At 41.6% G+C, this 13,156-nt stretch overlaps 1 gene segment (V, D, J or C); it reads left to right on the top strand.

The window, feature by feature from the left end:
- The window catches only part of LOC119534592, a 140,512-nt gene extending 132,922 nt beyond the window's left edge, over window positions 1-7,590 (top strand). The window contains 1 exon segment of the C gene segment in view: window positions 7,014-7,590. Coding sequence covers window positions 7,014-7,156 — 143 coding nt within the window.
- Window positions 7,591-13,156: the final 5,566 nt, after the last annotated feature.

The following is a 13,156-nucleotide window of genomic DNA, read 5'->3' as shown; positions in this document are numbered from 1 at the left end:
CATAAGTTTTGAGATGTTGTGTTATTTTCATTTGTCTCTAGATATTTGGCAATTTCTTACGCAATTTCTTCTTTAACCCACTGATTGTTTATGAGTGTGTTATTTAAACTCCAGATATTTGAGAATGTTCTAGATCTTTGGTAATTGACTTCTAGTTTTATTCCATTGTGATCAGAGAATGTGCTTTGAATAATTCCAATATTTTTTAATTTACTGAGGCTTGTTTTATGCCTCAGCATATGATCTATCCTGGAGTAAGTTCCATGAGCACTAGAGAAGAATGTGTATCCTGGTGATTTGGGATGTAATGCTCTATGTATGTCTGTTAAGTCTAATTCATTTATCATATTGTTTAGATTTTCAGTTTCCTTATTGGTCCCCTCTCTGGTTGGGCTATCTATAGGAGAAAGTGATATACTGAAGTATCATCTATTGCTTCCTTCAGTTTTGCCAATATTTGTATCATGTACTTTGGGGCACCTTGATTGGGTGCACAGACATTTATGATTGTTATTCTACTTGTTGAATTGTCCCTTTGTTAGTATATAGTGTCCTGCTTTGTCTCTTAAGATATCCTTGCATTTAAAATTTATTTTATCTGAAATTAATATTGCTACCCCTGCTTTCTTTGGCTGTAGCTTGCATGGAATATTTTTTCTATCATTTCACTTCCAATTTCTTTGTGTCTCTGGGTCTAAGATGAGTCTCCTGTAAGCAACATATTGATGGTTCATATTTTTAATCCATTCTGTCAATCTATATCTTTTAATAGAGATTTTAATGCATTCACATTCAACGTCACTACCGTGAAGGCAGTGCTTTAATCAGCCATCCTGTTCTTTGGTTTTTGTCTCATGTATTGTTTCACCCTATTTCCTTTAACATACCCTTACTAAAACTCTTCACTTCTGTGCCCTTTCCAGACCTTTCTCTCCTTTTCTTTTTTTCTCAGCTGGTACAGCTCCCTTTAGTATTCCTTGTTAGCAAATTCTCTCAGGATTTGTCTGTGAAAATTTTAAGCTCTCCCTCAAATTTGAAGGGGAGCTTTGCTGGATAAAGAATTTTTGGCTGGCAATTTTTCTCTTTCAGAATTTTAAATATGTCATGCCACTGCCTTCTCACCTCCGTGGCGGCCGCTGAGTAGTCATTTCTTAGTCTTATGTTGTTTCCCTTCTATGTGGTGAATCGCTTCTCTCTTGCTTTCAAAACTTTTCCTTCTTTCCAGCATTTGACAATCTGATCAGAATCATCTCGGAGTGGGTTTGTTTGGATTTATTCTATTTGGAGTTCATTGGGCATCTATGATTTGCATATTTATTGTCATTTAGAAGGGTTGGGAAGTTTTCCCCAACAATGTCTTCGAACACTCCTCTTCCCCTTCTGGAACACTGAGGATTCTTAAATTTGTGCACTTCATGTTGTCCATCATTTCCCTGAGATCTACTTCATATTTTTCAATTTTTTTCACCATTTGTTTTTTCATGCCTTCACTTTCCATCACACTGTCTTCGAGTTTGCTAATTCTTTCCTCTAACACTTCAAATCTGGTCTTGTGTGTCTCAAGATTCTTTTTAATTTGATCAACAGAATCTTTTGTTTCCATAAGATCTGCTATTTTTTTTATGTACTCTTGCAAATTCTTCTTTATGCTCTTCTAGGGACTTCTTCATATCCTTTATATCCCGAGTCATGATATTGATGTTTGTGAGTATTTTTTTGACTAATTACTCCAAATTGTGTGTCTCTTCTGGATTTTTAAATTAGGCATTTGGATTATCCATAGCTTCTGGTTTCTTCATATATATTATAATTTTCTGTTGGTTTGGCCTCTTGGCATTTGCTTATCTTGATAGGGTTCTTTTAGTCTTATTTGAACACTTACCTTTAATCTGACAGAGCTACAACTTGGTGGAGTGTACTTTCCCTGACCTGTCAGCAGTTGGCATCCTGAGCCACCACATCCTTAAGCCAGTTATCCCCAACTTTGTGTACTAAGTGGGGGTCCAGACCATGTGGAAGTGCTATCAGTGCACCAATTTTCTGTGAGTATTGGAGACTGTCAGCTCTGTGGGTAGGGAGGGGTGTCCTATGCCATTTGCCAGGGAGACCACTTCAGGACATGTTATCCCAGCCTTTCGCAGGGCGGCCAGTAGTGTACCCTGGGGCTGCAGCCCGCTGTGTGTCCCCCTCCAGTTCAAATGCCCTGTAGTCCTTCTCTGCGGGGCACCCACAGGTCCCTGCCTCTAGGGTGTGCACACTGTGGGTTTCCGTGGAGGAAGGAGGGATGTGGTTGAGAGCCCACCAAATCCCGAATTCCCTCAAGGAGGCTTTTGGCCACAGTGCTGTGCAGGGGTGTCTCCCAGCCAACCGCAATGATGGCTGCACAGGGCGTGGAAAGCTACACCCTTCCACTCTCAGTCTGCCTGCTGCACTGCCCTGTCCCTGGCACAGGGGTTTTTGGCCAAGGGTCTGCTCATCTGCACTGGCTCCTGTTTCCCGGTGGCTTTCCAGGAAAGACTCTCACCCACTCATCTGTGGCTCAGCTGCCCATTTGCCGGTGGCTTTCTGAGCTGGACACTCACCTGCTTGTCTGTGGCAGTGCACACCATGGGCTTCTGTGGAAGGAAGGGCAGATGCCATCACAAGCCCATCGAATCATGAATTCCTTCAATGAGGCTTTCGGCCACAGCACTGTTCAGGGGTGTCTCCCAGCGAACTGCAATGATGGCTGCACGGGGCGTGGAAAGCTACTCCCTTCTGCTTTCATCTGCCTGCTGCAATGGCCTGTCCCTGGCACTGCTTTTTGGCCAAGGGTCCAATAGCCTGCAGCACCAGCTCCCCATTTCCCAGTGGCTTTCTGAGCCAGACTCTCACCTGCTTGTCTGCAGCTCGGCTCCCCATTTCCTGACAGCTTTCTAGGCTGGACACTCCCAAGTCTCTGAACACAATATCTCAGTTTCTCCAAGTACACAGTCACTATGGGTTTAGGAGTATCTGCCCAGCCGGTACAACCCTGGAGCTGCTGTTCTGGAGCCCTTTCTTTCCTATATCTAGTGTTTTTCACAGAGAGAATTTTTCTCTGTCTCTCCTAATCTGCCATCTTGGGATCCCCCTGATCTTTGTGTTTTTGACCTGCCTCTATTTGTTTTAAACACTCTTTCCAGTATCTCTACCTACTTTTATTTGGAGGGCAAATTCTTGGAGGATGGTCCTCCTGGACAAGACCTACCCAAATCAGTTTTTCCCAGGCAAAACAGTCTCAGGGACATATGAAGGGTCTGTAGATAGGTTCCAAAGTGCCCTGGGAAGGAGAACCTGAAGGATCCCAATCTCTATGATGTTGCCCTCATGCTATGCTCTCCTGTCCTGTCCAGCAGCTGGCAGTCTTCAGCCAACTCTTCCCCACAGTCATGGTTGAGACAGAGGTTGCCAGCTGCTTTTGGCCAGGGTGGGTTGAAACGGCTACTCAGATCCCAGAACCTGTGATCTGAACTCTCTAATCAATCTTCTTAAACTGCTCTGGGCTGTGCTCACACCCCCTCTTTTTGGAGAAAAGCCACCCTTCAGCCAACTTTTCCACACCACCTCGAGAAGTTACTATGTCTCTGAATCAGCCCTGTTTCTTCCCTTCTGGGAGCAGGCTTGAAACAGGCTGCTGGCTGCTTTCTTTCCTGCATGGGTTCACTCTTTACCTGAACCCAGTAGTCAGACTTCGCTAATTAAAAGCTGCAGTTGGTGCCCAGCTGGGTACCCCATCTGCACCCCCAGTTCTTGGGAAAGAGGGCTTTTGTTTCCAGTCAGAAGAGTGGTTCTCAAGGTGGTCTGCTGCACCAGTGGGGCATAGGCACCAGCTTCCGCAGCATGGATGGATCTACTCACAGATTTTCACTGCTGTTTTTCAGTCTCTTCCTGCCACTTTTTCCTGGATGGTGTACAGTGTTCTTCTGGTCTCCAGAAACCCCCAGTTGTTTCAGAGAGTTCCTGGCTATTTACTAGCTGCCCTGGAGGGTAAACTGAATCCTAGAGCTCCCTCTGTTATCTTGAACAACCTGCATTTGACAGTTTGATCAGTCGGTGATGCTGCATGTTTTTTCTTCAAGTTTTTCCTGTTTGGTGTTCCCTGGCATTCATCTTTTGTTAAGTTTCCTGTCACTATTTCTTTGAATATTCCTTGTACTCCTGTCTTCTCCTCTGGTACCCCTATAAGTGCATGTATTCAGATATTTTATGGTGTCCCAGAGGTCTCTTACACTTTTTATAACTTTTTTTCTGTCTACTCCTCAGCCTGACTCATTTCAATCGTCTTGGCTTTGAGCTCACAGACTCTTTCTTCTTCCAGTTCAAATCTACCACTGAAATTCTCCTGGGAATTTTTCATTTCAGTTATTGTGTTCTTGAAGTCCAGCAGTTCAGTTTGGTTACTTTAAAAAATTTCTACCTCTTTACTGAGATTCTCATCATTTTCTTTCTTCTAGTTGAGTAAAGATTGTTTTTTAAATCTTGGTCCAGTGACTCCACAGATGTTTTCTAGATTTTTATTCTCTTATTTCGGATGGGCCACAATGTCCTGTTTCTTTGTTTGCCCTGTAATCTTCAGTTGCACACTGTACATTTTAATATTTTAAAATGCTGCCTCTGGGATTTATTCCCAGAGATGTCTGTTCCTTGAGTTTTAACCAGCTGGTGATATGACAGATTTTCCTGAGTATCAGCCCTCCTGTAAGGAAGATTCGCCCAAGGAAAACGTAAACTGCAGCATCCTCTGTCTTTTCTGGGCCAGCGTCTTGTTTCAGGTTTGTGCTTGCTAATAGCCTTAGAAGTTCACCTGTTTACAGGAGTTTGATGATCCCTCTAATTCCAGGTGACAGACCTCCCTCTCCATGGTGTTCCACTGCTGGACTTATTGTAGGTAAGCTTTTGCCCCAGGTCTTCTGCCTCAATTGTTTCTTATACTGCTTTCATTATCTTAAGAATAGTCTTTCCCAGCCAGAACAAGTGCCAGCCAGCTCCAAACAGCTCCGGGGAAGGGATGAGGGGAGGAGCCAGAAAGGACACCAGGAGTTGCTTCCATGTTCCACAAAGCTGCAGTTTTTTGACCTGCCCAGCAAATGTAGCTCTTCAACTACAGCTGACGAAGCATACGCTAAGTCTCCTCCATTGCCTCTGTCCAGGGCATAGGAACAATGACCACCCTCAGAACTGGGTCCCCAGTGATCCAGTCACTTATCAAAAGATATGATCAGTAATCAGAACCCCTCCACAACCCAGATCTTCGGAAGTGGATTTTTGCATCCCTTTCTGGCACCAGCAAGCTATGCCAGGGGCCAGGTCTCCCTGCTGCCTGCCACAAAACTGGGGAGTGGGTGCCAGTTACTGCTGTATAGAGAGCAGTTTACTGGTACTTACCATAACTTACCAGCCTCTTCTTGCTCTTCTTCCCTGGATGTTGTACTGGTTCCACAGGACTCCTGGTTTCAAAATAGTTGATTATGACCATTCCTGCCTATTTAATAGTTTTCTGGTATAGTGATGGCTTCCTAGAACCTCCTACTCTGCCAGCTTTCTACAATCCTCATTTATACAACTGAATTTTAATCCAAGTTCTATTAATTATTAGCTGCAAGAATATTGGTGAATTGCTTTGTGGAGCAATATTTTCCTCCTCTACAAACTTGAAATGATTATACCTAAGTCATAATTGTTGAAGAGATATGGTACCTAATGTGGAAGATCTACCACAGGGTATTTCACTTAGCAGGTACATAATATATACCAGTGTTCAGCCCTTTCTCCCTCCATATGTGTAACAAAAATGGGCAGAAGCACTGGTTTTGTCCCACAGAGCTTTCCTCCATTTCCAATACCAAGGGAGCCGCTCCTCTGCTGCCACAAAGGCAAGAAAGAACCCTGAACACCTTACCTGCCCAGGGAGAGGGAATTATGAAGCCATCACCTCTTGAGATCCCTTTCCACACCCAGAGCTAATGATTCTAGAGTCCAGAATCTATGAAGTCCCAACATGGAAAATGTACACTTCCAATAGAAAGCAGCTCAGCAACATGGTTCGCAGAGTAGCCAGCCTGCATACCATCATTGTCAGTAGTTATTTCTTGACATTGTTTTTTGCAAAAGCTTGAAGGCATTAAGTGTACTTTTCTTATAACATCATAGCCACAATGAGAGACATTTGCAAAGACAGGTGAGTAAGGTATGTCCAACTAAATTTTTGGAGAATTCAGGTGAGCCTCTTTCCTCCATTTTCTATATTGCCTTGTTTACAAAAATCTACCAACCACCCCCTATCAACACTACCAGATTTACCTGCATTTTCCTTGGTACTGATCACAATATGTAATGGCTCAGATGCTTCCAGAGCCATAAAAAAAAATTCAATCTTTTTATGCTAAAGTCTTATGATGTCTACAGTATTTATCATACTTACAAAGAAGAACTAAAGTCACATTAGTGGAGTTGAAATCTGGACTCTTGTCTTCCATTTTGCTAAATGTGTGACATCTGGCAAATTACTTCTCTCCCTGATCTGTTTATTTGTAAAATAGGAATGAAAATGGTATTCATTCTGATATTGTTCAAAGATTAAATACAATCAAAGCTTTCCATGCAAAGCTCTTAGAACATTATCTGGCATTTGGGTAGCACACTCGATGAATATTGCATATTTTACTTATAGACATGGGTCAGGGGAGAAGAAATGCTAAAAGTTAATATAAATACTTATTCCCCTTGTACTGGTACATGAAAAATTCAACCCTATTCTTTAATACTTTGAAAATTTTTAAGGAATTTACAGAGTTTGGTATTAATTTGACCTGCCACCTGAATTTGGAGTTATTTGTTGTGGTGGTAGTGCCAGAGATAAATATTTACTCCTGGGTTTTGGTGGAGGTGTGATGTCACTTCAATACCGAAATGAGTATTTGTGGCACCTGCCCCCAAAATATGTCCTATCCTTTCAAAACTAAAGACACAACTAATCAAACAACTTCTCTTAGATGTACTGCAACTGCAGCTCATGAGCACCTCTGCATATTACACCTACCTCTTCCTCCTCCTCAAGAGCACGGTCTACTTTGCCATTGTTGTGTTCTGCCTGAAGAGAAGAACCGAGTTCTGTGGTTGTGGAAAGAGTCTGTGAGATGGTGGCATGAAGGAGCTCCCCGTTCCTCACCTTTACTGTCCCTAAAGCTTTCTGCTGGGGATCTAGTTGGATTTTCTTGCTGGTTTTGGGTAATTTCAGTTCACATGTGTGTTTTTCTATTATGTCATTACTGCATACTGGTGTCTTAAAGCACTGGAAAAACTCAGAGTAACAGTACACCGTAATAACAGAAACTTCTGCCACTATTCAGGGGCAGGGGTCGTCCTTGGAGCCTTTAGCACCATTATCTCCACAATCCCTTCCAGCCCCTCCACCCCACCCAAATAATCAGCTGAGTGTAACAGCATGTCCCTTAACCAGTGACTGCTTTAAGGCCCTCCATCTCACACAGCCTGAAGCCATCAGCTTTGCCACTTGGATTCTATATTTTGTTTTTCATATACAGGCAAAATAAATATTTTTTAAAAATATATCAAGTCTGCTTTTGTCCATATGTACTTTAGCTTGATCAACTCTAATTAAAGAAACAGCATGACAATTTGATGTCCAGCGTGGGTTGTGTTCATGGTCCAATACCACATTTCTCTGTTTCCTGAGCTTTTTGGATTAACACTTTCCATGGGCTACGGGTTACAGGAACAGCCACAATGAAATGAAGGTGCAAATGTTGCTTCTATTCAGAGGTCATCAGACTCAGTCATTTGGTTTGGGACCTGATGAGAGCAACGTCACATGCAGCTTACACTGAGTTGAGCTCAATATGAGTGTTTTACAAACATCACAACAACCCCACAGGAGAGGCTGTGTGGCTCTGGGGCTATAAGGCTGCAAGGTTTCTCAGCCTGGTATTTAGTATCTATGTGACCTCAAGCACATCACTTGATACCTCTGTGTCCCAGTTACCTTGCCTATGAAATGAAGTCACAGTGCCCTCTCTCCTGGAGTTGCTTCATGAATTCAATGCTGCCTTGATACAAATCCTCTACAGCTTTAGCATTTACTGGTGGTAGCTCCTGTTTAGAAATAGTAAAAACCACAACAGTGAGCACTGACCATGATCTCTAATCTTATTTCTCTGCAGGGAGGTTAGATGTGGAGGGACTGAATGGGACTCAGTGAGTTCCTCCTGTGCACCAGGAAGCTTTCATACATAATCCCATTAATCCTCCAAGAGCCCTTTGAGGTTGGTACTGTGCTAGTCCATGGTTTACAGATTAGAGATCACGTTACCTGCTCAAGGTCACTAGTTTGTATAGTCATGCTTTGAAGCCAGATCTCTCTGAAATTAGAGCACAAATTCTTAACATAGTATCAGGTAGCTTTTCCTTCTCCCAGTCCCAAAGGGAAAAACAACACAGATTGCCTCTTATACTAAAGGCATTATCCAGGGAGTTTTCTTAAGGACTTCTGGGTATATCGAGGTATTTCTCCTCATATATGCACCAGGTGACTGGTTTGTCAATTATTTCCATCTTTCTTTCCTCTTTGGGTAAAACTGTGACCTACTCTGGTATTACTCTCATCTTGTACTCTGTGTATATGTGTGTCCTAGATTTGCAACTGCTTCCTTAGGAGTCTTTTAGTTTCCTAGGCTGCTCTAATCAGATACAATGAAATGGGTTGGCTTTAAACAATGGGAATTTATTAGCTTATGGTTTTGAGGCTAAAAGGAAGTCCAAATTAAGGCAGCATCGAGATGATTTCTCCCCGAAGACTGGCTGCCAACCATCCTCTGGATGGTTGCTGGCATCTGCTGGTCTCTACTTCTCTTCTGGTTCATGTTGCTTTTACTTTCTTGCTCCATAGCTTTCTCTTCTCTCTCTCTATGATCACTGTTTATAAAGGACTCCAGTAAGAGCATTAAGACCCATCCTGAGTGAGGTGGAACATACCTTTACTAAAGCCATCTCCTCAAAAGGTCCTAACTACAATGGGTTCATACCCACAAGGACAGATTAAATTAAAAAACATGTTTTTCTGAGGTACAAACAGCTTCAAACCATCACAGGGAGCTAACGAAATGGACTGTGAGCTTCAGACATCCTCAGGACGATTACTGGTGCCCTCTGGGTGTGATAATGTTCCGACCCCAGCCCCTTCCACAGACTGTACGAGGCAGAGGTCCTCAGAACCGCCCTCGGGTAGACCTGCTCTGTCTCAGGGCATTTCTGATATAACAGTGGGTTAGGCCTCCCTCCGGCCCAGCACACTTTCCACACTGCACAGGTGCCCCTTTCAGGGAAGCCAGAGTGTGGTGAGGACCCCTGGGCCAGAAGTCACATCCCACACTTAGTTAAAGCCCCAGCTACTAGGTCTGGCTCTAACTAGCTGTTTCATCTGTCTGGATTGAGTCATGTTGCCTCAGTTCACCCACCTTTAAAAGAAACTTTTCAAATTAAGTAATTTCTGACTTTGATCCCAACTGACAAAGCAATGATTAACATCCTAATGCAGCACTAAGACAAACTCTTATACAGTGATTACTGTACACCAGGTACTGGCCTAGGTATGTGTTAACTCATTTAATTCTCACAACGACCCTCTGTGATATGTAAAGTTATCTCCATTCTATAGACAGGAAAACTGAGGCAGGGAGGGCCTAAAGAACTTCCCCATAGTCACATGGCTAATAAGAGACTGGGCTGGGAGTTGAACCCAGCAGCCTGGCTTCAAGTTAAGCTCTGCCCTTAACTTCTACCCTACTTGCTAATAGAGGTGAAATAGGCTACTCTTAGTTCCAATTAAAACTGGAAAATTTCCTTCCTTATTAGGCTAAGAGCCAAGTGAAGAGAACTGCGTCTTTACCTGTCTATATTTGCTCTCTTGCTCCTGCACTGTTTGTACAGATACACGGTTGTAGGCTAACCTGTACACAACACTTCGTGCCAGGGAGACTTTTATATCCTGGCCTGCCACCCACCAATAGGACTTACATGATTCAAATCCATAATCCTCTACCAGAATAACAGGCTGCAACCACAGGTGTGCAATGAAGAAATCAGGCAAAGATTGGAACAATTCCACATTGCATGGTATTCCAGTCATGTCTCAATAGTTTGTCTACAGAGTTAAGAGCAACCCACACTCTTCTCAACTACAAAAAAAGGAGAATATCAAGTTAGAAGTTCTAAAATTATTCTCCATCATGAAATCCCTCTACTATTTGGAATTTTTTACTATACAGAATCCATTTTTAAGGCTTTTTCTCTACCAATCAGTACTACTTCATTTCCCCATTTTTATTAATGAAAGTACTATACACAATCAAATTCTGACCAATAAGAGATGACCAGAGATACTACCCCAATTGATGTAATCCAGTCCAAATGCTAAAAACTCAACATTTTCATTAGCCAAGAAAACTTATCTGGTTAACATTTGGTTTATGTCCTATTCTATTAGGCCATTTTTTGTTTGTTTGCTTTGTTTCCGTTCTGTTTGAAAAACACCAAGTGTCTACTAACACCAAGGATCCTGCGAGGCAGTTTACAGTCTTTCAAGTCTTAGCTGCACCACAGGTATTGTGTTCTTTTTATCGATAAGCAAACTCTCAGAGAGGTTAAAAAATACGCCCAATGTTATATACCGAGTATGTGCCACGGTCCACAGCTGATTCCAGGTCTGTGGAACTTAAGATCTGCTGCTCTAACCATGATGTCAGTGGTTCTGGGCTCTTAAAAATTACTGAGGGCCAGAGGTGACCACAGGCCAGGCACTGGGACTTTTAAACAACTCTGTAGGTAATTCTAATGCGCAGCCAGGGTCAAGGCCAGCAAAGGAGTGAAACAGCTCCAGGGACTCCAGTTCTGCTGTCTGAGAGCTCAAGCAGTGAAGAGCCATTATAGAGCACATCACACAAGTGCACAACAAGCTTGCCCTTGGAAATGTCCTTACTGCTTGATCCACCCATTTCCTAAGAAAACAAAAGGTATGTACCAAGACTTGTGCCAGGCTCTTCACGCACTGTAGTAATATTCACAGCAGCCAAAAATTAATTTGAATGCCCTTAAGAAATTAATATTATTAAAGTATTAATATGAAACAATTAATAAAATAATATACTACTATGCGTCCTCAAAATATAGATTTTTTAAAGAAATGGAAAATTAATCAGTAAGTATTCCTGATAAAAATACACATACCATGGCCCTATTAAAAACTGTTACATAGTAATTCACAATTCAGAAATCAAAAGACTATAAAATACACATTGAGAAATACTGCTTTAACCACTGTCTTCCCTCCCTCCTTACCTTTTACTAGTCACCACTTTTGCTTGTTTCTCATATATCCTTAGTTTTTATGTAAATATTAATTTACATATATAAAAACCATGTGCATAAATACACATATTCTTATTTACCTCCTCCTTACACAAAGACAGTATACAATATACATTATTCTGTACTTCTCTTTTCACTTATATACCTTAGCATTCTCTCTTTGCATACAGGGAATTTTATATAACTGCATATTTCACCTGCAAAGGTACTATAGTTTATTTAATCCATTCTGCATGAGATACCCTTGGCTTATATCCCATGTTTTCCTTTTATAAAAAAAATGCTGAAGTAAATAATAGTGTTTTTATGTCATTTGACTGTGTGCATCTGTAATTTTGATAGGTATTGCCAACTTGCCCTCCATAGAGTTAGCACCATTTTTCACTTCTAAAATAATGTGAGTGCTAAGAGTCTGCTGTCAAACATCAGGATTTTGCTAATCTGACAGGTGAAAAACAGTATCTTAATTTGTGTTTCTATTACTATTAATGAAGATAAGCATCTTTGCATATGTTTAAGGTACACTTATATTTCTTTTCCTGTGAAACATTTGTTCATGTTCTTTGATCATCTTTCTATTGAGTAATAATACTAACAAGCATGTCCCTCATTTTCACATATATGTTTACATGTGTGTTTGTGTGTGTTCTTGTTTGTATATATCTACAGGCACCAATATAAAACAAAAGGTTCAGTGGTTGGGTCAGTGGGTGAAAACTGACCCTTTAAAATAAAAAGTTTTACATTGTAATTATAAAATGTCGAATTTAATATGGGGCAAGTTTTTTTTTTTCCCTTGTTTTTAACAATTAGCTTCCATGTTTCTGTGAAACAAGTTCTTTTGGACACCAAATACAGGTTCCCATTTGAAAACAAATTCAGACCAACCAGACATAGGAAAGAGTACATTTAATTTAGATTGACCTTTTAATTCTCACGAACTTTGTGAGATCCTGTTAGGCCAAATGTATGACCCTCTATTTAGAGATTTGTGGCTCTATCTGCACTGGTAAAGTGTAGGAAAAAACAAGGGGAAAATTTTAAATCACTGAAAGCTTTGTGAGGCTGATTTCACTGGTGGAGTTCTAGATGGGATCTCTTGCCCCTTCCTTTGCCAACTCAGCCTGGGCTGCCCTTCACTGAGGAGTGTGTATAGAGAGAGTGTGGTGGAGGAGACTGAGCGGGTGGTAGGACGGTGTTGGCGCAGCTGACAGTTTTATATTTTCTCAGGCTTCTTTTGTTTACCTGCTCTGCCAAATGTGGTTGACTTGTGAAACATGCTCAAATCAAACTGGTCCCCACTGGTTGGGGATGTGCATGGGGTGGCTAGGGTGTTAGAATATAAAATAAGAACAGTTAAACCACAACCAACTTTGCTCACTTTCAAAAGGTCAGAGCTAATGGAAAGAAAATATGCATCTACACAAGCATATGAGATTGACATCATGTGTATTATTAGTTCTGTAGTGAGGCTGGGTTCTGTGTTTTTTATATGCAATGTTTACCTCAATTAGCTACTATGTGAGTTGACATTCTCATGCCCAGGACTGTTTAGAAACTGTCCCTTAAGTCCACTCTCATGACACTTTTGTGAAGAAAGAGCAGAGGACCTCTTGAAGGACTGAAATAATCCCCAACATTCTACAAGTTCCGTGGCATTTGATTTACTGATGCTGGTGCCTTTTTGTTTCATTTCCTCAGTGTAGACAGGGTGACACAAGCCCCATGTTTTAAATCTATTACCATAGACAGT

This window comes from Choloepus didactylus, chromosome 5 (genome assembly GCF_015220235.1).
Source record: "Choloepus didactylus isolate mChoDid1 chromosome 5, mChoDid1.pri, whole genome shotgun sequence".
Classification (NCBI taxonomy): Eukaryota; Metazoa; Chordata; class Mammalia; order Pilosa; family Megalonychidae; genus Choloepus; species Choloepus didactylus.
Note: the sequence above shows the minus strand (reverse complement) of the source record. Positions and strands in the feature narration are given on the sequence as shown.